We start from the raw sequence: 21,481 nt of genomic DNA, 5'->3' as shown, positions 1-21,481 counted from the left end.
GCCAATCGGGTCAGCCCGACCTTCCTGCCGGCCAATGGCGTGAGAGCAGGGGGCGCGCCGAGTCGGAGGGGGCGGGGTCGGCCGGGTCAAGGTGGTATAAAAGGGATCCGAGCGCCCGCCCGTCCGCGTAGTGTCTGTGCCCCTTACTGGGTCTGGGCGTGGCCAGCGTCCCCTCTCGAACCTAGACGTCCTTTCAACGTGGGGAGGAGGGGGGGCCGTCTGAGCGCCCGGGCAGTGGAGGAGGGAGGGTGCAGCGAGCTGGGCAGGGGCCCTGGGGAGCCGAAGAGACGGGAAGGCGGCTCGCGGCGCCTGCTCCCACGCCGAACTGCCCTTCCTGAAACGCGGGGTCCGCAGCTGGCGCCCCGCCTGCCGGCTCCCGGCTGAGGCTGCCGCTAATGAGCTGTCTGGGGAGAGACGGTTCCCGCCGGGCTGACGGCCAGGCCCGCCGTCCTGGCGGCTGCGCCGGGCCGCGGGAGTCGAGAGGGGGCCGCAGGGCGGCGGCCTGCCGGGCCCCCTGCCCAGCGAGGTTTCCGCGTCAGCCTTCGAAGCCCTCTCGGCCACCTGGGCCACCTCGGTCGGGCCGGACAGAGCGGTATCCTGCCCCTGCAGCCCCTGCCAGGGTACTCCTGCACGACGGCGCAGCCCTGCAGGCTCTCCGTCCCCGTCGCCCCGCCGCGAGGGAGGGGTCGGCCCCTTGGCAGGCGCCCCTCCGGTCGCCCTTTAGCCGCAGCGAACAAGGAAACTGCTCGTGCCTTCGCTCGGCCAGCGCCCGACCTCCTCGGCTCACGGACCCTGTGTGGGCGAGGGGGTCAGACTTCCCCTTGGGGCCTAAAGAGTCACCCCCCCCCGCCAACAGACACCGACACCCCCCACCCCTCCACGGAAACCACGGCCCTCTGAAAACGCCCACAACCACTTAAACTTCAGAGCCTCAGTGTTCCCTTCCATAAAATGGGCCTCAGGGAGTCAGGGTGCCGAGAAGCGCCAAGGTGTGTCTCTTCATTCCGGGACCGGCACGATCGGAATTGCCGGTCCCGTGGAGGTGGGGATTGGTGGGTGGGGGGCGTGACTGGGTCGCTAGGAAACGAATTGGGCCCTCCCGTCCTTGCAGTTGCTTAGGGACTGTGGCTGGGGCCGCCCCCGGGTGTGGTCGCAGATTTGCCCAAGTAGTTCTGGAGAATTTCCCCCTTCCGGTCGCACCCTGGTCCCTGAACACCGCAGCATTGAATTATTTAATGACATGCCCTTGACCGCTTTCAGAGTTGCTCTTTGCGCTGTTTACCGGCCGGGTCGTACACACAGTGTTTACAGTGTCTACGCTTACATAACTATACTTCCGTCATTTTCCTTTCTAATTACCGAAGTCGTCGTGCCTTATATAAATATTCGATCCTTAGACGGTTTTATTATATGAGATGCGGTAACCCGCAGGGGCAGCGTCTATTAACACCCGGGACTCGCCGCTTTTTTTATTTGTAGCAGTTGACGGAAATTAGTGTGCCCACGCTGGCGCAGGACCCGCAGGGCAGTCACGCAGGCTGGTTGCTAAGGCAACGCCTGTTGCTGACGTCATAGACCGGCGAGGCGCTGGGGCGAGCAGCCTCCGTTCCAGCCCTGGGGGCGGAGTTAAACGGGAGTGGGCCCCGGGGGGATCCCGTTTTCCACCACCTCCTCCAGGTGGCGCTACAGGATCGCGGATGCTGCCTGGGGGCGTGGCTCCCCGCGGCGCTCAACACCCTCGAGGGGCGGGGCCGGGGCGGGGCCTGGGCGGGACGCGAGCCTGAGAAACAAGCCGGTGTGACACCGACGTCAGAGAAAGAGCGAGAAACGGGAGGTGCTGGAGCGGAGGGAGGGAGAAGAGGACTTGACTCTCACAGAAGTGCATCTCCAGCCTCCATCTTGCTCCAGGAGTCCCCTTCCGCCTGCCCGTCCCTCCCTCACGATCTGCAGTCCTTCACACCCAAAGGAGGGCACTGGGTGCCAGTGGAGGCCAGCCCATGCCCGCCCCGCCCCCGGGCCTGAGCGTGTGCCGGCATGGCAACCCCGCGCCCCAGGAGTGCCAAGAGAAACAGGCAAGCTGGTGCTGCGTGGCTCCACAGGAAGCCCGACTCCCTTCCTCTCTGGAGGCGGAGGAATGGAAAAAGTGGCGCCAGGCGCCCCAACACGGCACCACGAGTGAATGCACAACCGAACTGGGCCACAGGCTTTTCCTCTGGCTTCGCAGGAAGTACGCACCGTTCTTCCTGTTACTACTCGCTCCCGAGTCACCCACGACATGTGCAGCCACGTGGTGTCGGTGTTCCACCCCCTTACACACACACACACACACACACACGCTCGCACCACGCAGGGAGAACACCTGGTCCTGGGAACCCCTCCCCCCCGCCACCTCCGTAGTGCCTGAGCCTCGGCGCTGGAACACAAACACTCTCCGGATCTGGAGAACAGCGGGTTTATTAGGCTCTGGGCCCGAGGAGCAGGAAAGTGGGGTAACTCCGTTGCTGGGACCCAACCTTTGCGTTTCCTGGCTGAGATCTCAGGAGTCAGTTGTGGGAGGGGTCCGGATCCTGGAGTTTCTCCTGTGCTGGGGGTCTTTGGGATTTTTCCAGGACTAGAGCAGGGGGCCCTCAAGCCACTGCCTTCACTTCAGTAAGGACCATTTGATTTGTTCCTTGGCTGACTGAAGAACCTGAGGGGTGGGGAAAGAGCGAAAGACGGGGGGGGGGGGGGGGAGGGGGGGGAGGAGTGTGTCCAGTGCCTTTCCAGAACACCCGCCAGTCGACGGAGAGGTCTACACCACCTCTCTTCCCAAAGCGCCCTGCAGCGCCTGACCATTAGGTGGCAGCAGCCTGTCTCAGCCTGGGGTAGGTGGAGCCCTGCCAGGGTTGGGAAAGGGCAGCGCAAACTGGCCGCAGCCAGCTGCCCCGTCAGGCCGGCCGGAGCCTGCCCAGCCTTTCAGATCCTGCATCTGCACCCTGCAGGGTGTGGTAGAGGGTCCTGACTCCCCCATACCATGCCATGCCATGCATGTCCCTGGCCACAATGCCACTGTCTGGTGGATTCTGGGCCTGGCCTTTGGCTCAGAAGCCTCAGCTCGCCCCTAGCCCAGGCCTTGGCAGCAACCCCACCTCTACCCTCTGCTGATGTGGCACAGCAAGCAAAGCGTGGCTTCCCAGCCCCTGCCTGGAGACACCTGCACCCACATGAGTGCCCGCTCTCACCCTTGTGCACACACAATGCCAGGCCAGCACAGCTCAAGCCCTAGGTGTGTGCTCGCCCGTCCCTAAGCCTGTCCATGTGGCCATTAAACTTCCAGAGAGAGTCTCTCCCACCCGCTGTGGGTATGTCCCTCTCTCCTGCCCAGGAGGGAGGTCTTCCCGGGACCTAAAGGCAATCTGATGTTCTCCTCATCTTTCACCTGCTGCCTGCAGCTTCTAAGGGTATTGTGTCTCCATTCTTGCCATCTTTGGAAAACTGCTAGTGGTTCACATGTACATGTTCATTTACATGTTAATAACGTGTGTTATTGCTTGCTGTGTGACGTCTCATAACGATGACCAGGTCCTGTTCATGTGTGGAGCCCAGAGAGGTTGAGTAACTTTCCCTGAGTCACACTGCTCTTGAGTGGAGTGGGAAGGTGGACTGATCTATACCAGAGTCTGGGTTCTTAGCCACCCTACTCAGGAGCCCCTTAATCTCTTACAGCTCCCCAAGCCCCTATGTGGCTGCCTTCATCCCAGCAAGGCTTGAGGAAACTGGGGAAGCCAGGAGAAGGGAGTGGCAGAGGCAGTGGCAGGGCCAGTGACAGGGATGCTGGCACCACACCTGAGTCTCCACGGGAGAGGGAGTTAGCGGCAGGGCAGGAAGCTCCATATAAGCAGGATTAGTTTGGGCAGAAAGACCTGCGGACAGACAGAATGGCGGTCGTGACAGTCAGCCTAACAAGCAGGACATTCGCAAAACTGGGGAACCAGTGAGGCCACAGATACAGGAAGGCCACCCCCCCACCCCCTCCACCCTGCCGGTACCCCCAGATGGGCCCATGCTGAGGGTGTGCAGGGGCAGCTTTTCCACAGGCAAGTCATTTAGGGCAACGTGCTAAGTGGGGAATGTTAGATCTAATTTTTCTATTTCATCTATCTTTTCCCAGCCCCAAGGTGGCTCCTAAAAGGGGAGGGGGAAGGAGCCAAGCTCATACTGGGATCCTTTGCAGGGTGGGTGGGTGGAGGGCACCAAGGGCCTGCGTCTCCAAGTGATCCAGGCACCTCCAGGGTGCAGCTTATCCTGGGTTCCCCCCAGCTAAGTCAAGTCAGGAGGTGGGGTCAGCTGCTGAGGACACGTCTATCAATATATCCATATATGAATACCCATTCCCCACCACCTCCCAGACCCCGGACAGCTCCACCCCAAGTCTCTCCAGGAGATGGTCTGTCAGTGCCTCCGCCCTCCCCTCTAACACCCGTCTTTTTAGCAGTGACCATCTCCCTCAGGCCCTGGGAGTGCTCTCTTCTCTTTGGCCTCCAGCTCATTTCGAGCCAGGGCAGGTGGTAGGGGGCTTACCTGGGCCACGCTCTGTTCAGTTAAGCTATTGTCATCCGCCTGCAAAGCAAACAAAGCCAGATGGTGGGGTCAAGCCAAGGTGAGAGTCAGAGAGATGGAGGAGTAGGAGGTGGGGGTGGGGAGGCACAAAGGTGGGGTGGGGTGATTCTGTTGAAGCCCTTTATTGGGGGATTTAGGACCCCTGGACTCCTTCTATGTTGCCTAGAGGCTACGGATTTGGGGAGTGATGGGGGTGGGGGGGGGACAGCTCTCATCCAGACCCACCAACAGCAAATTAGGCAGGGTGATTCCGATCTAGACCCCTCACCATAACTGGATGTCTCTTTGAGGCCTGCCCTCCCACCCCCATGTGTGTACTTCCCTCCCCCAGGGAGCCCCTGGGTGGTGCCAGTGGCCAGCACACTCACTGCTCACTGACTGTCTACCCAGAGGCTTCTGGGAATGAAGGACGCAGAAACCAAACTCACTGCGCTCCAGTGGATTCTGACTCAGCCGCCCTCTGGGAAGAACTAGCAACCGACTGTCAAAACTCAGCCATTCAAAGTCGTGAGATAGATTTACAACAATGGCCAGAAGAAAGTAGCTACTGAGGCTGCTTCTGTCCAACCAAAACCCCAGGGGCTTTAGTCCCTTGGTTTGGACGGTTAAGGGCGCGGTGTCAGGCGCCATCCCAGTCCATCAGCCGAATGACATAGTGCTGCAGTTCTACCTCCTCTTGCTGCATAGCGCCAGGATCGAGAAGGTTTGCAAGCTGCCGTCCCAGGCACAATTCTTGGTCTCCATTCACCTGTAGCGACTAAGGAAGGAGCCCCGGCCTGGTGGCGGAAATGGAGTGTGTGCTGATTGCCTGCCTGAACTGCTGCGGGCGGCAGCGCTGCCCTGACAGCAGAAGAAACCGATGGGGCCTAGCTGTCATTCCTGAACGTCAAAAAGCCACCATCAAAGTTGCATTGGCCTGTGCTTCACACATGATACAATTTAACCAGTGGCCACATGAAGAAGATTTGTGTGACAGAACATTTTGCTCACAGATGCTCTGGACGGATCCTGATCAAAAAGGAGAAGCTACAGAGTTTCAAACCTCAGGGGCTCCAGGCTTTCCGGAGCCATAGAGGGTGGATGAACTCCAGTCAACTGTTGCTCCCAGACAATCTTCGAATCGTAAACTAAAAATACTCCCTGAAGTCATCTGAACACCAAAGAGTTTAGCTTAACGAGTAAAAAACGGTTTGCCCTCAGCATGATGGTCATTAAAGAACTTTCAGTAGCAAAGGAGCCCCGACGGCGTAGCAGTTGCACATGGGGTTGCTAACCACAAGGTCGCCAGTTTGAAACCACCGGCTGCTCTGAAGAAGAAAGAGGAGATTTTGTACCCTAGCAAGAGTGACCGTCTCAGAAGCCCACAGGGCAGCTCTACCCTGTCCTGCAGGTGAGCTGTGAGTCAGACCAACTGAGTAGTGGTGAGGTGGTGTTCTGTCCTTCGGTTTTTAAATTTGGGATCAAAGTGACAGCAGCAACTCAGGAGATCAGAGAAGAACCTTGTGGGGGTGGGGCATCGGCTTCATGGAGAGGACAACTCGGAAAAGAGGGTGAGAATGGTGGCATAAGTTGGAGGATGTCATTCCTGTCCCCAACTGTGGACACACGAAAGGCTGAATGGGTGTGTGTGGTTCAACAATGTTCTCAATAACAATCAGTCACGGAAAACTCTATGGGGCCCAGGTCTATGCACACGGGGTTACCGTGCATCAGAGGCAACTGTATGTATACATACACACATTCTTTATGCATACATGTGTGCGTGATATAGACATACACGTGTGTGATGTATAACACATGTGTTGCATTATCATGTGCACACATATATATGTAGGTGAGTGTGATAACTGTGTCTTTCATTAACTGACTCCTCCAACTGCGACCGCTGACAAGCGCATCTATCCAGGGGCTGGTTTTGCAGAGCAGCTGGGGTATCCCCTGGGAGGACAGCAGGGGTGAGCTGTCCGTCTGGAGGCGCTGGGGTGAAGGAGTTCAGGTGAAGAAGACTCTTACCCGGAAATTCACTTTCTGAATCACTTGCTGAGCGTCGCTCTCCAGAATCACGCTACAAGAGAGAAGCCAGGAGGAAATGGTGACATGATTCTCCCTGCTGCCTGCTTTCCCTGCTAAGCCCCTGCCCTGTCCTCATTGCACTGTGTACTACCCCCCACTGGGCCTTCCCCCTCAGACTGCTCAAACCCAAACTCGCCCTCATGTGGGCCAGAGGCCCTCAGCCCTGCTCTTCCCGCATTTCAAGCCCCTCTGGTCATCACTGAGCAAAACCTTTCAGATCCGGGAGGGCAGTGCAGTTGTGAATGCTCAGGTTATGGCAGGCAAGGGCTCCTAAGACTCTCAGCTCTTGAAAGCCACCCTGCCTTCCGGGCTCTCACTCGAAACGCACACAGAGTTCCCAAGGCTGGAAATCTATCAGAAACACCCTGCCTCAGCTGTCTCCTTCAATCAGCTGGTGGGTTCAAACCACACCCCAACATGTACCGCACCCCGTTGCTTGCGCAACGAAGGAAGAGAGCTTCCACCAGGTTCCAATCTTGTTAAACTGTTTGTTTTGTTTCACAGGGTCATGCTGTGCATTCTATACACACACACACATACACACACACATACACACACACATACACACACACACATACTCCAAAAGTCAAACTATCTTTTCCTCTTTTCTCTTTTTAAACGCTTTAAAAATTGTGGCCAATTATATGTATAACATGGATTTTGCTATTTTTAAGTATAAAATTGTGAGACCACGTAATTACATTCACAGCACTGTCCGACCATCACTACCATTTCCAAAACTTTTTCCTCATCTCAAATAGAACTTGGTAACTACTAAACAATAGCTCTCTATTTCCTACTCCCCCGCCCTGGTGACAGTGCGTCTACTTCCTGCCTCTATGTGAGGGCCTGTCCTTTTGTGGCTGGATTCTTTCACTCTTACCGTAAGTTAAAAAAAAAAAAAGGAGAGTAGCAATACCAGGAGGGTAAGGGAAAGATGGGGGAGAAAGGGGGAACTGATCACAATGATCTACCTATAACCCCCTCCCTGGGGGTTGACAACAGAGAAGTGGGTGCAGGGAGACATCAGACAGTGTAAGACATGACAAATAATAATTTATAAATTATCAAGGGTTTATGAGGGAGGGTGGGGGAGGAAGGGGGGAAAATGAGGAGCTGATACCAAGGGCCCAACTAGAAAGCAAATGTTTTGAGAATGATGATGGCAACAAATGGACAGATGTGCTTGACACAGTGGATGGATGGATGGATTGTGATAAGAGTTGTATGAGCCCCAATAAAATTGTTGAAAAGAAAACACCTTTGTCCATATGGCGGCATGTGTCAGAGCGTCATTCCCTTTATGGCTGAATAATCCGCACTCCTCACTTATCATCAACATGATGGGATTCCAAAGAACAGGTGGTTATGTGAAAATGGGTATAACTGCCAAATTACATCATTGCATAACTGTCAAATTATGTCATCCCATTACTGCCAAAGCTCTGGTAATCATGGCCCAACCAAGTGAACACAGAACAAGTGAACACATAACAAGTGAACACAGAACCCTAACCGCCAGAGCCAGCCTTAGACTCCCCTCGCACTCAGTACTCGCTGCGGTCAGACTTAGTGAGGCACTAAGTCGTTGGGCATATACATTTATGGTTGTAAATGCAGAATGGCAAATCACAATTGCTGGTGGATGAGGAGTCGGTGTATGGACCAGGCTTTCTCCATTCAACCCAAGTGTTGGCCCCTAACCAAACACAACCCAATGCTGTTTAATCAATTCCAACTCTGGCAACCCAACGGGACAGAAGAGGAGTTCCACAGGGTTTCTGAGAAGCAGCCAGCCTCATCTATCGCTCACTGACTGACCGGTGGATTTGAACCTCTGACTTTGGAGTTTGAAGCACAAAGCTTAACCCACTATGCCATCAAGGCTCCTAAGTATTGAACTCGTAAGATAGACTATTTCTACCTTTTGGTTGACACTGAGTTCTACCTTTGAGTAGAACTTTCAAATATCCCAAACCCAACCTAGTGCCATTGAGTGGTTTCCAACTTAGCGACTAGATAAGGTTTGGAAGACTGTAAATCTCTGAATATACAAGGCACCTTCAAACGTTCCCCCCAAAATGATCTCTTTTTTTCTCAAAATGATCTTTTAATTCCATGTTTCCACAAACATTTTGAAGCCCCCTGTATATGTAAGGGAGCCCTAGTGGCATAGGGTTACTCCTTGGAATGCTATCTGAAAGGTCAGCAGTTCAAAACCACCAACTGCTCTGCAGGAGAAAGAAGAGGCTTTCTACTTCCACAAACAGTTACAGACTCAGAAACTCAAAGGGACAGTTCTACCCTGCCTTTTAGGGTTGCTATGAATTGGCACCAACTTGCTGGTGGTGAATGAGTGAGTGTGTGAAGGCAGGAGTGGAATTGCTAGGTCATAAGGAGTCCTGGTGGGTTACAGGAGCTGTCTGAAAATAAGATACTTCTTTGCATCACGTCAGATCTGCACACAGGGATGTGTGACCTTCTTTGACATCTCTTAGTGAGGAGCATTGTAAGAATGTGGCTTTTGTTTTTCATAAATAAAGTGTGTGATAAACGAGTAATAATAAAAAAAACACCATCCAAATAATAAACAAAGAACCCACAGAACGGGAAAATTAGCAATGATGCATCAGACAAGGGACTAATCTCTAAAGTCTATAAAAAAACTGCAACATCTCAATAAGAAAAAGGCAATCCAATTTAAAAATGGGTAAAGGAGATGAACAGACAGTTCACCAAGGATGGCGTTCAGATGGCCAACAAATACATAAAGATGTGCTCAAGATCACCAGCCTAGATCACAAAACTCACACCGAAACAACAACAACATATCACTTAACACTGGCACTGACCGTTCAAAAAAGTCAATACCAAATGCTGGAGCGGGCATGGAGAGATGGGAACCCTCAGACACTGGTTGTTGGGAAGTGCCTCTCTGGTGTCAACAGACAAAACACTGCCTGGCCCTGCACCGCCCCCCACCCCCCGCCCCTTGTTCTTGTGTGCGCCCATGGTTGCGGCCCCTGTGTCCATCCCTCTGGTTGAAGCCCTCCTCTTTTTTGCGGCCCCTCTGCTTTAACAAGCCTGAGGTTCTTCTCCAGGGACTAAGCTCTCCTGATAACGCCCAAAGTACATGAGATGAAGTCTTGCCATCCTGGCCTCCAAGAGCGTGCACTGCTTCCAAGAGAGATCTGCCTGTTCTGTTGCTAGTCCATGGAACTGTCCATATTCCTTGTCAACACCATCGTTCAAATGCATCGATTTCTCTTCAGTCTTCCTTGGTTAATGTCAAACATTCACAGGCATGCGTGGCAATGGAAAATACCATGGCTTGGGTCAAGTGCACTTCAGTCCTCAAAATAACATCCTTGCTTCTTACCACCTTAAAGCGGTCATGTGCAGCAGATTTACTGAATGCGATGCCCTGTTTGAGCTCTTGGCTGCTGCTGTGAGTACTGAGTGTGGATCGAAGCAAGATGAGATCCTTGACGGCTTCAAGCTTTTCTCCATTTATCATGATACTGCCTATTGGCCCGGATGCCAGGATTCTAGTTTTCTTTACATTGAGTTGCAATCATCCGCACTGAAGGCTACACTCTGATCTTCATCTGCAGGTGCTTCAGGACATCCTCACTTACAGCAAGCAAGGCTGTGTCATCTGCATCTCACAGGTCGTGAGTAAGCCGTCCTCCAGTCCCGATGCCACATTCTTCTTCATGTCATCCAGCTTCTCTGATGATCTGTTCAGTACATAACTTGACTAAGTACGACAAGAGGACACAACCCTGACGCACACCTTTCCTGATTTTGAAACTAGGCAGTATTCCCTGGTTCGATTTGTACAACCGCCCCTTGAACCATGCACAGGTTCCGCATGAGCACCACGCAGTGTTCTGGAACTTCCATTCTGCTCACGGCCATCCTCAGTTTGTTAGGGCCACGCGGTAAAACACCTTTGCATAGCCCGTGAAACACAAACGTCTTCCTGGCTGGTCTACTCCTTTTTGGTTTTTTAACTCTAAGTCTTTGCACATTTCATTATAATATTTTACTTTGTCTCCTTGAGTTGCCCTTCAAGATTTTCTGTTCGAGTCTTTGACTTCATCCTTTCTTCCATATGCCTTGGCGAAGACAATTAAGAGCAAGCTTGCGTCTCTTCTGACGTCCACTTTGATCTTTTCTTTCCTGTCTTTTTAATGACTCTTTGCCTTCTTCATGAAGGATGGTCTTGATGTCTTCCCACGGCTCATCTAGTCTTCTGTCATTCGTGTTTAATGATCTGTTCTTGAGATGGTCTCAAAGTTGGATGGCATAAACTCAAGGCTGTATTTTGGCTCTCGTGGGCTTGTTTTCACTTTCTTCAACTTCAACCAGAACTTCCACTTGAGCAATTGCTGTCTTCCACCGTCGGGCCTCGTTTGGGCTGCTGCTCTTGAGCGTCCCCATCCCCTCTTCCCATAGCTGCTTCCATTTGATTTCCGTGTATCCATCTGGACAACTACACCTGTAAAGTTGCCTTTTGTGTTGTTGAAAAAAAGCATTTGCTATAAATCAGTCGTTGGTTTTGCAAAATTCTACCATGTGACCCCCACCTTCATTCCTGTCACGCAACCCTATTTTCCAATGACCGGTCCTTCTTCTTTGTTTCCAGCCTTCGCACTCCAGTTACCAATAATTGTCAATGCATCTGAATTGCATGTTTGGTCGATTTCTGACTAAAGATGGTAGTAGGATTCTTTAATTTCTTCATCCTAGCTTTACTGGTTGGCGCATAAATGTGAATAATAGTTGTGTTCATCGGTTTCCTTTTTTTGTGGATAGGCATTTTCCTGTCCCCGCGGCATTGTCCTTCAACATAGATCTTGAAACGGCCCTTTTCCCGATGAATGCCGTGCTTTCTCTTGGTTGTGTCTTTCTAGACCTAGTAAACCATGTGACCTTCTGGTTCCACTGGCCAACACCAGTCCGTTCCAGCTCACCAGCGTCTTGAATATTGGTCTTTATGCATTCCATTTGATTTTTAATGACCTCTAATTTTCCTAGATTAATACTTTGTACATTCCCAGTTCCAATGATTCCTTGATGTTTGCAGCTGTCTGGTCTCATGTTGAGTCGTGTCCCCTCAACAAATGAAGGTCCCACAGGCCTGACCGCACGGCGTCGTCACAGTCAACTCCGTTGTCAGGAGGCGGCTCTGCCTTGGTCACACTCCCAACCCGCAGGTCTCGTTTCCAACCACGAGCTCTGACCAAGTTCAACTTCACTTCTGCTCATGACCTTTTCCGTCACTGACAATGCCTTGGTGTCGTCCCTAGATTTTCACTCAGCCTGCTCTTCCTCGTCGTCTGCTCTTAATCTGCAAGCTCTGCTGGAACGTGTTCACTTTGAGTGACCGGACCGGTACTCGACATGCCAGTGACAGTGCTTTCAGCTTCATGGCCACGCATGAGCCACCGCGGCACAACACCCTGACAGACAAGCCACGGCTCACTGCTGACAGGACTGGAAATGGGCAACCATTGTGGAAAGCCATGTGGCACGCCCCTCAACAACTGGAAGTAGGAATTGCCTATGAGCCAGGATCCCTCTGCTGAGTATGGACCCTGAAGAGGGAGCGCCATGGCAGGGAGGGACATATGCTCACCCACGTTCACCACAGCACTGTTTACATAGCAGCGCTGGGACAACCCAAATGGCCTCCAGTAGAAGGCTAGATAGAGAGACTTTGGTCCATACACACAACAGAATACGAGGCAGAGCTGGAAAAAAACGATGAAATCGTGAAGCACCTCACGGCATGCATGGACGTAAAGAACACACGGTGGCTGACAGGAGTCCATCACAAAAGGATAAATATTGTCTGAGCCACTAGTAGAAGGGAAAAAATAGGAAAACAGTGTTCCTAGTAAAGGAAGCAGACGTTGATGGTCATAAGGTAGGAAGATGAAGCTAATGCAGTTCTTTCCCAAGTGGTGGCACGACCCCCTGGGGAGTGACGGCACGATCTAGGGGCTGCACAAGCAGATCCCTACATTTCATCCTAGATTGTGGGCTAGACTTCAAAAGGTTTCATTGATACAGGCGTGCTGCATTTTTGTTGTTGTTTTTCTTGAAAAAGGGGCAGTAGATCAAATACGTTTGGAACCAAATAGTCCATCCTTTGGAGGGTAGACAGGTGTTAGTTTGGGTAAATGGAAGAGTGTTCTAGAAGAGGGAGAAGAGAAATCAAGGGGGATAGGACAAGCTATGGGGGATTTGATAAGTAGCTTACATTGTTACATGCAAACATGATCTGAAATGTAAATCCCCACCTAATTCACAAGTTTTCAAAAATGTTACACTATACACCTACTACCTAGTATCTCCTTAACCCACCATTTCCCATTTATGACAATAGTAAAACGTCTACCATCTGAGGATTTTGCACATGAATGACACACCTCTGGCAATAACCAGTACCAAGTGTCAGGGGAGAGTGATGCTGGCTGTGGTGGTCTGTGTCACCTTGGCTGGGCCATGACTCTCAATGGTTTGGCAGTTATGCAATGATAGAATTTGAGTGATCCAATCATGTAATTCGGTGGTTATATAATGATGTGGTATTACTCCTCCCTTTTCGCATAATGCTGATTTTCATCTAATGACCTGGTCTTTAGAAGCTAACAATGTTGATAAACGAGGAGTGAGTATAACACCATGCAACTAGAAGTCAGCCTTTTCTGAGCAAGGACTATGAACTTGAAATGCATGACTTCACTTAATTCTCACCACCCTATGGGGTCGTCCCCTAACACCCCCATGGTAAAGATGGAGCAAATAAGGCCCAAGGAGAAGGGAAAGGAGCTGTGCTCTCAGAGTGGGAGGTGTGGAGATAATAGGACTCTACCTGATGGGCGTCCATACATCGGGGGCAAGTGTCCATGTTGCCTGTTTCTCCTGGTCACTGGCGATCAAAATGAACTTCCCAACTCCCGCTTTCTCATGCTCCTATTGTATTTTGACATCAGATGGCTTTTTGATTTGGCCTTGACTTTGTCTAACACTGAAATCCATTTCCATCGCCATGGTTAGGGGTGGGGAGAAGATAAATGGTAAGATGGGATAAATGGAATACGCTGGTGGTGGAGGGGCGTGGGGAGTTGCCTAGAGAGTCAAAAATGTACAGAGCATCTAGAACTAACGGCCTTTCGAAATCACACTCCCACTGAGTGGCCCTGGCCACTCCTTCCACCTTCTCCTCACCCGCCATCCACAATCTCGTCCAGCACCAAGAAGGCTCCGTCCATGTTCTCCAGCAACCAGCGCTTCTCCACGTTTTTCCTGAAGGCAGACACAGCGCTTGAGCCTCCCAATGGTTAGGAGAACCAGGGTCCCCTCCTGTTCTCACCTTGATGATACTCCCTCCTCTCCAGACACTGGTTTACCTCCAACCACCCCCAACAAAGGACTGGGAGAGGGCATGGAAAGGGCACAGGACAAGTCTGCTTCCTTGAGCCTCCCCTTGCCCAACTTCTCATACCTTGGACACTGCTATTTTGTCTTCCAAAAGGACAAGGACTCAGAGTCCACCTGGCCACACTCTCTGCCTGACTCTGGACTGACCGATACCATGGTGGCCAGGTAAAGGGCAAGGGTCTTGGAGCAGGCATCTCAGGTTCCTGTCTCAGTCTTTCAGGGACTTCAGGAGAAAAGTGGGGAGGAAGGGCCTTGCCTGGGAGATGTATGGGGGTGCAGGGGTAGGAGGGGAAGGGCTGAGGGGCACAGAGGGCAGACAACCACACTCACCTTAGCATGTGGTTCAGAGACTCAAACAGGCAGGTCAGCACAGCCATGAGCATCAGCTGGGGGGTGGGGGTGGGGGGAGAAAACCAGAGAGCTTGAGGTTGAAAGGGACGAAGGGAGACCTTAGCACCTACCCAGAGGGCAGTAGGGGCGATTCGCCCTCTGTGAGAGGTCTGCACTGGACTGGAGCTGGACGCTAACAGCGGTGTGGCCTCAGAGGGGACTGCCCGTGTCTGGATTGAGACACACTAGAGTGCCCCACTAAGGGTCCCTGAAAGAATCCTTATTTTAAGAAAGAAACCAAAACTCCCTGCACAGGGTGTATTGACCGCATTTCTAGTTCTCAGAAAAGGCAAGGGGGCTAATTGTGGTAGCAATTGTACAATTCTGCTCAACATGATGGAACTATGAAATGATATGTGTATTCTCTGAATTAAAAATAAAATTTAAAAACATTTTAAAGGAAAGGGGGATGATAAATACAGACTGTCCCAGACAGACTCATTCTAGGTGGCCCCGGACTCCAAGGCATTTCCCAGGGACAGACCTCCCGGCCACCCTGCCCTCCTGAATTCACCTCATTCTCCTGGGATGAGCCCACCACGTACAGGAAGAGGTCAATGCTGCTCTTGTAGACGATGGTCATGGCCCCCACAAATGCAATCTCACCTAGAAGTGGAAGGGGCTTTCAGTCTTGGTTGGCTCTGCCTGGCCCCAGCCTGGCCTCTCCCCCCCAGCTCCAGCTTTGCATCTCTCCCTCTCTCTCCTTCATCCCTTCCCAAAGAACCCTTGATAAGACCAGTAGTGAGGGCACTGCCATAAGGCTGCCTTCTCTTCTTCCCCACCCTCCACTCCATCCTAGGGACTGTCTCATTGTGACTCGCCAACCAACCCAGTTCAGGGTTGACTTCCTGTCCAAGCCCACCATGCAGAGTTCCCTGGTGGTGTATATTAGCCTCTTGGGTAAGGTGGCCAAACATCTCACTTTTTAACAATCCCCCGCCCCCCATCTGCGGCGTTTTTAAAAAGTCCTGCTTTTTGGAAAGAATGCAGGACCAGCTAGGGTATCTGGTTTTCGGCTGCCATGTGGCTATTTCACCATGATATGAGTTTTATCAATGGTGTCCCGCTTTACCAATGTTAAAATCTGATCACCTTACTCTTGGGCTGAGAGGAGTCCAGGGGAGGGGGAGTCTGGGGAGAGGCACAATGGAGAGGGAGAGGGGGTGAAAGCCTCTGGAGGAAGGGAGTAGAGAACAGCTGGAAAGGAGGAGAAAGAGCCTCTGCAGACAATGGCGCTGGGGACAGATGTGTGCGGATGGAGGAGATGACGGTGTGCAGAGGCAAGCACTCACTGTCAGTCCGGCTGGTCTTATTGAAGACATTTTTCTCAAAGGCCATCTGCTCCTTCGTGGAGGAGAATGTGTCATCATAATACTATGAGAAGGGAGAGGCGGGGAGAGCTATTCCATGGAGCCTCCTGCCCACCCCACCTCCCAGCAGGTTAGTAGGAGAGTGGGCAGAGCCTGCCATGCCGCCCCGTTTCACCTTTACTGCTCTGTAGACCGCCTGCGCACTCACCCCAACCCAGCCCCTTGCTGGGGAGCCCATTCCCGCTCAGGGCAACAGGACAGCACAGAGTCCACGGCCCCATGCGGTTCCCAAGGCTGCCATCTTTCCAGACAGAGACAGCCACAGCTTTCTCCGCAGGGAGTAGGGTTATTTCCCCATACACACAGAGTCCAGGGAAAACGTGTCGTGAAAGGCAGAGGGATTTTGAGATGTGATTCTGGAGTTCCCGCCTGGTTTCTTGAGGGCTCAGCAGATGGGCAGTGTGTTCAGGCTCAGGCTGGTCACTAAGCGCCTGTTTTCTACACTGACCTGGGCCTCCAGGGGGGTTGGACGCCCCGAGTCCTTCATCACGGCGGCAACCATCCTGACACAACTCTCAATCACAGAGCGTTTATCACTCTATTAGACAGATGGGGAAACTGAGGCGTGAGGAAGGCAGGTGGCTTCCCTAACATCTCATGGCCTGTAAGGGGCCGAACTGGGATTCAACACCCAGGACAGTCTGGCTCCAGACAAGATGAAATAAGGCGCGTTCACAGCACACACTGCAGAATTAGATCTCTCTCGCTCTCTCTCTCAGTTCGGTGAGCCTCTCTGACTCAATATCTCAATCTGTACATGGGTGGGTCCTGCTGGGAGGAGATCCTGCCCTCTCCTGCTCCAGTCCACCTGTTGGGGCAATCTAGGGTCACCTCTGTTTTCTGGGAGTGGATCTTGACCCCTAGGGCCTGACGTGCATGCGAATTAGCTATCTCCCTGCTGTCCCAGCTGTGAGGGAAGCACATCTTTTCATTACAAAAGAATTTGGAAGACGCATCTTTTTAGGCTCCTCCCTCCAAAAGAACAAAAATCTACTGTCTCATAACTAGTTTAGATGTTATAGCCCTGTTGCTACAGTTAACTTTGTCAACTGTGGAGATTCATTTCTGGACTCTCCTTCTTCGGTTAATTAGGATGGGTATCAGATCATTGAATGGAGGGCCGAACGACAACGACCGTGAGCTTCAAGCTTAAAAATCTGAGTCCACGTCTCATGGTAGTAACAGCTTGTGCCCTTGAGCTTGTGCCTATTGACTTTCCAGACCCCATTCTCTTCGTCTGTGAAGTTAGAGGGTTGGATTAGCTGGTCTTGAAAATCTCACTCTCCATTCTTAGACGCCTGACACTGTGTTGACCGAGCTGACGGAAAAAAGTGGAGGTTGCTTGCTTGTTCAGAGCTTGGGGACCAGGGCTTCTGGGTCTGCCCAGCAAGGCAGAGGGATGGGCACAATGACCTCTGGAGGTCCCAAGTCAGAGGCCACTGTGGCCTCTCCTGAGACAAGAGGCAGCTGGCTGGGGATCTTGGTTCCCTGGCAGCCCCATAGTGTGTTTTCAAGACCTGGGTCTCTCTCGGCCACAGTGGGGTTACCTTGGCCAGCAGCCGGCGCCCATCACTGTCCAGGATGAAAACAGCCTTGACGGTGTAGAGGGAAGGTTCCTGTAACTGACACACAGGAGGGGAGCAGCTTTGGTCCCTGAAGCCACAGCTCTCCAAGTGGACCCCGTCATCCCCTCTCTGGGACCTGCCGGTCCCAGCAGTACACTCTCAGGCTTCAGCACCCCAGCGCCAAAGTCCACAGGGTGGGGGTGGGGCAGACACCCTCTGCCACTCTGGGTGGGGGGGAGATGGGAGGGGACCCTGTGCCTGTTCCGTGCAGAAGTTCCCTCGGGCCCAAGTTCTGTCATGCACTGACTGCACCAGAGCCCGAGTCGGAGTGTATCACAGAACCTGGGCCGGGGGGACAGCGGCGCGTCCCCTCCTCTTTCCAGCTGGCCCTGGCAGAGGCTGACCCCACGCTCTCCGTGTGCCCCCCTCTCCGCCGCCTGACCAGGTGGGCTCCGGAAGCACGCTCAGCAGCCCGCCCAGCGGAATCTCAGCCCACTCCCCCACCTCCCCTCCTGCTCACTGGCCCCAGATGGACCCAGAACTTCAGCGGCCAGGGCCCAGCCTCCTGGCAGACTGCACGCGTGGGAACTTTCCTAACCGGCCGGGCCTGGCCCCCGCCCTGGGGCTGGCTCAGGGTGGCACCAAGTTCCCAGCCGCCAGCGCGCCCAGGTGTGAGTTGGCTGCCCGCCCCCTCCCGCGCCCCCTCCACCCCGGGGGTGGGGGGACCCCGAGCGCCCGCCCGCTAGCTCCGTACCCGCGGCCCCGCGGGCTCCCCGGCGTGTGCGGGCGGCGTCGGGCCCCCGGCCTGGGCGGCCGCGGCGCCCTCCCCCGGGTGCGGACGTGGCCAGGCCTCCAGCCGCTGCATCGCGCTCGCCGCCTCTCCGGACCGCGCCGCCCCAGGCCTCGCCCGGCGCCCGCAGCGCCGCCCCCGGAGGCCACCGCCCGCTGCCAGCCGGCGGCGCAGGCCTCGCGCCGGGCCTGCCTTTCCTTCCCTCGGCCTGCCCTCCGCTGGCCCGCCCCACTCTGCCCGCCAGCCTTGGGCCGTGCCCAGCGCCTTCCCCCGGCGCCCTGCACGCCTCCCGCCATCCTCCTCCCATTGCCCGCACAGGCCCCCTTCCCGTCGCTGGCCTCCTGCCCCGGGGCCAGCAGAAGACGCAGGCAATCTGGGTTCGTTTGAACCCTTTCCGGGTGCCACCAGAGACCGGCGGGGTCCATCCTGTGGGTCTCAGGGTCGAGGTCCTGTGGGCGAGAAGTGAGAGCAGATGCGCCTGGTTCTGGAGAGACCTCTGGGCCCAGGGTCCCTGGGATAGGCCACCACCCAAAGTGAACCGGGCAGATGCTCGACAATAAACACTCCACGGAGGGCGCTGCCCGGCGGCTCGGTTTCTTTAGTGGTAGTATATTGGGGGGGGGGGACAAAGCGTCCCCCCCACCCACTGCAGCGCTACTTACCCCTTCACTCTCCGCAGTCGCACCTAAGGTAGACACACGATCTTTGTTAACACACACCTGCGAGGTATTAGTAGGTATGGCCCTGATTTTCGAATCTGTCTGTGGGATGTTTTGAGGATAGTTGGGTACCATGGCCTCAATTCTTATTCCTAGTAGCCGTGTCACAAAGTAGAACCGCCGCACAGGGTTTTCTTGGCGTGTCAACCAGATGGCCATGGCTTGCTCCAGCAATGGCAGGTGCAGTGGCTCCAGCCACTGGGTTTCCATGACCACCTTTCAGTTTGCAGCTGAGCCCCTAAACCATGGGCTTCCCCAGGTTCCTTTCCAAGACGCGGGATGAAACTGCTGTTGAGCTGTCCTGTTTTTCATACCGAGGCTTCTGTACCCCCAGGGCTTTGAACTAGTTAAGGCTGTGGGTACCAAACTCACTCAGGCAGATGACGAGGCTGTCTTGGGAATAGCATCAAGCCTTCGCAGTCTTCACGTCTTTTAAAGACATTTATTGTGGTTTAGGTGAAGGTTTACTGAACCAATCACCAGTTTTGCATCCAATAATCTATGCACGTTTTGTTTCAACTCCTCTGCGGCCATCAATCCTCTCAGTGTACCCTCACTTATCCCACTTCCTCCGTTGCCTGTTTCCATCCCTCCTCCTCTCTGAACCCTCTGACCTTGGAGAAATGCTGCCCTTGCCACTGTAAATGGTTGATTATTCTACCAAAGCGGCGATTCTAGCTCCAGGCCTGAAGGGTGACTAAAAGCCACGGTCTTAGGGGCCTCACCAGTCTCTAGTCAACCAATAAGCCAGGGCTCTTAAATGTCATCATTCAAGGGCCCTCTGAGCGTATCTAACACGCTAGGCCTCTTCCGCCATGTCTTCCATCTCATTCTTATGCCAGACTTTGCTCAATCTCTACACATAATTATTCATTCGCTTACAAATGTGTATGGTCTGTCTTCCCAGCCAACTCTGGGCTCCACAGGACAACCTTGTTGGCCACCGGTTCACCAACTGTCGCTTTCACTGGCGTTTGAGGCGGGGCACTTCACAAGGACTTAATCGGTTTCTGCTGGGTAACTGAATGAATGCAGGAGGAGAGAAATCAGGTACAATATTCCAATATGAATATTTCTTGAAAACCTGTCCTTAACAAATAAAATTGTACATATCAATATGAAATTGCACACATTTAAAGTTTGTTCTGTGTATTGTATCACAGTAAAACTTTAAAAAATATACATTTATCAATGAAACCATAGTCAGTATGTTGAACAAATATTTTTTGAATCACTATTAAGCACTAAGCACTTTTCTAGTTGGTTACTGAGTCAATAAACCCAGTACACATCTTGGTCTACGTTCGTTTATTCACGCATGCACACACACATGTGACAGACAATACACAAATAAATACATAGAACAGAGCTGGTGTTACCAGTAAAACCAGAGTTGCTGTTGAAGTTCATTTTGCTCATGATGACCCCATGTGTGTCAGAACTGTAATGCACAGAGTTTCTAATAGCTGATATAAAAATTGTTTTTAATTGAGTTAGGTGAGAGTTTTTTTTCCAATTCAGATCTTCAATTTTGTATTCAACAGGTTAAACCACGTATCAGACTCCCGATAGCTTACCCTACACCCCTCCCATTTTCCCCTTGACCCAAGGGAATGACCTATCAACCTTCTAGCTTATGGCTTCATCTTCCTCCCCCTTCACCACTTTGGTCACCTCTAAAGTCTTCGCTTTGGTATGGAAGTCTTTGTCTTGGTCTTTTTTCTTTTCTCCCTGCCACCCCTTCCCCCCCGCCCTCCATCATGTCTTTTTTCTTATAATAGTGGGTTCATACAATATTTGCCCTTTTGTGATTGTGTTAGTCCCGGTTGACTAGAGAAACAAATCCAGAGACACTCATATGTGTGTAAGGGAGAACCTTATATTAAAGAGTAATTATAAGCAAATGAAGGGGGAGGAAGAGAGAGTAGAGCACATCCTGGCCCACCAAGCCTTAAGGATGATATTCCCGCTCAGAGAAGGCAATCCACAGAGAAGACCATATGGATGGCCCCATTATGAGACACAACATCCCTCACTGGCCCATAGCCCTACAGGGGACAACATTGGAGACGCAGAGTGGAAATTCCGACTGATCGGATCCCACCACACCAAGGCAAACTACTCAGGGCGTGCAACAGAACGGCAAGGGGAAGAGAGCAACAAAGTCCTCAGGGAATACCAAAAATAGACTTTGGGACTAGGGCTTGGCACCCCATCAGACTCAACAGGAAAACACTCCTAAAGTCCAACAAAGAGTCCTTGAACTAATGACAAGCTTTTCTTTCTTGTTGTAGTTTGTTTGGTGTGTTTTTTTTGTCATTGGCTTGTTGTTGTTGTTTTGTTTTCTTTTGTTGCTTGGTCTTGCTCTGTCTTGTTTTTGTGCAAGTTATTAACTCCGCAAGTTTGTCTAAATAAGATAGGCTGGATGAACAATCTGGAGGAGAAAACAACGAGACTGAAAGTTCCGGGGGGCATGGGAGAGGGGGAGGTGGGGGGAAAAGAAGTGGTGTTAACAAACCC

At 52.7% G+C, this 21,481-nt stretch overlaps 1 protein-coding gene across 4 annotated transcripts; it reads right to left on the bottom strand.

The window, feature by feature from the left end:
* Nucleotides 1-2,436: 2,436 nt before the first annotated feature.
* Nucleotides 2,437-18,464, bottom strand: COPZ2 (coat protein complex I subunit zeta 2). Of its 4 annotated transcripts, none has more exons than XM_075561700.1 (10): nt 18,207-18,464; nt 17,435-17,503; nt 15,810-15,891; nt 15,032-15,123; nt 14,458-14,513; nt 13,915-13,992; nt 6,613-6,664; nt 4,561-4,599; nt 3,826-3,902; nt 2,437-2,689 (listed from the first exon to the last, which is right to left on the bottom strand). In XM_075561700.1, exons 1-9 carry the CDS (start codon nt 18,315-18,317, stop codon nt 3,849-3,851), a joined length of 633 nt encoding a protein of 210 aa, XP_075417815.1. In that variant the 5' UTR covers nt 18,318-18,464; the 3' UTR covers nt 2,437-2,689; nt 3,826-3,848. The 4 variants fall into 4 exon arrangements, with proteins under 4 accessions (XP_075417815.1, XP_075417813.1, XP_075417816.1 ...); XM_075561698.1 differs by having other exon boundaries at nt 17,435-17,509; nt 18,207-18,463; XM_075561701.1 differs by lacking the exon at nt 17,435-17,503.
* Between the last annotated feature and the right edge of the window lie 3,017 nt (nt 18,465-21,481).

Source organism: Tenrec ecaudatus, chromosome 10 (assembly GCF_050624435.1).
Source record: "Tenrec ecaudatus isolate mTenEca1 chromosome 10, mTenEca1.hap1, whole genome shotgun sequence".
NCBI classification, from domain to species: Eukaryota; Metazoa; Chordata; class Mammalia; order Afrosoricida; family Tenrecidae; genus Tenrec; species Tenrec ecaudatus.
This window is presented reverse-complemented; position numbering and strand designations above follow the sequence as displayed.